Here is a 1,356-nt window from a genome sequence, read left to right on the forward strand (position 1 = left end):
GACTTACCAGAAAAAGGCGTACATGACCAAGGCGTTCCCGGTAACCCCCACTGTTCCAATCACCAGAACGAAGAAGGCAACGATGTAGTGCACGTGATCATGGACATCCACCTGCCGATAGAATCCGTGTTCCACGTCCATTTCTGTGACTACAACCACATGGACGTCAGCATCCAGGATCAATCTTTGTGGGAGGTAACAACATTGGTACAATAATAGATCCTCTCATGACCAACGATCTAAATATCTGGGGGCACATGTTAACACTGAGCATTTATTCCCATCCCTTTATATCAACATTGTATTTAGTTGAGTAACTTTGCTCGAGGTCATGTGAATCTGTTTCTCTGAATAGCTGATGCTTTAGAAACATTTCAGTTTATCATTTTAAATACATCCATTGTTTCCCCCTGAAGAAAATCTAAGGAAATCCCCACAGTTCCTCTCATCGGATGTTGTGAAACCCAACTGCAAGTTTTATTGTGTTTTCAGGGAGGCGGTTCAGTAGTTTTATTCTTGGGAGCCTTTAAACCAGGGGTTCTCAACTGGTGGGTCGCGACCCACTTTTGGGTCGTGGACCTGTTCTGGGTGGGTCGCGGACAGCTGGTCAAAATTAAATAATATATAATGTGTGTCTGCGGTTGGACTTATTTTTTATTTGGAAAAAACTTTTATTTTGACAACTAAGTAACCATAGTTTGTTTGACGTTCATTTTAAGTTTGTGTTGATGTTGGGATGCAAGATGGCGAAGCGCAAATGTGGATTTTGATACTAGGGCTGGACCCGAATAGCCAACTACTAGTTTGCTGTGCTGGAATCAGGATATCAATTTTGATCTCCGAATAGTCCCCCGCTGCCACCACCGCCTCCGCATCCACCACCGATACAGCAGTGTGACTGCTGGTTGGACCGAAAGCTCAGCACCTGCACCCCCTGTCTGAATAATAAGCCCCCCCTCCTTATGTTGTTTCGTGCCTTTATTTATTTTGTGCAGTTTTGTACATGCAGTTGTCATGGTCCAGTTACTATGCATGGTTATATGCTCTGAAATGGATGTTGCACAGGAAAATATAGTGAATATTGAATTCTAAAAAAAATTGGGTCGCGACTAAATGACCATAGGAAAATGCGGGTCCCAGGGTGAGACCAGTTGAGAACCCCTGCTATAAACTGCAGCCTACACTTGAGCATGTTTTAATCTTAAAAGCAGCACGGCCCTACGGATGGCATTATCAGTTTGTTGGTTAGTAAGCATAGGACATGAGGTCTTGTCCAGGCTTAGGTAAAGGGAAATAATTTTTTGTAGACAGTAATAGTCAATAGGTTTGCTGGTTTTGGGGATCCCTGGCATTTCC

General features: G+C 43.4%; 1 protein-coding gene across 1 annotated transcript in view; it reads right to left on the bottom strand.

Moving 5' to 3' along the window:
* Positions 1 to 141, bottom strand: part of opn4xa (opsin 4xa) — an 11,519-nt gene extending 11,378 nt beyond the window's left edge. Inside the window, exon 1 of the mRNA XM_008286469.1 lies at positions 8 to 141. Coding sequence (XP_008284691.1) covers positions 8 to 141 — 134 coding nt within the window. The remainder of the gene's footprint in view (positions 1 to 7) is intronic.
* Between the last annotated feature and the right edge of the window lie 1,215 nt (positions 142 to 1,356).

Source organism: Stegastes partitus, unplaced genomic scaffold, assembly GCF_000690725.1.
Source record: "Stegastes partitus isolate 25-593 unplaced genomic scaffold, Stegastes_partitus-1.0.2 Scaffold456, whole genome shotgun sequence".
NCBI classification, from domain to species: Eukaryota; Metazoa; Chordata; class Actinopteri; family Pomacentridae; genus Stegastes; species Stegastes partitus.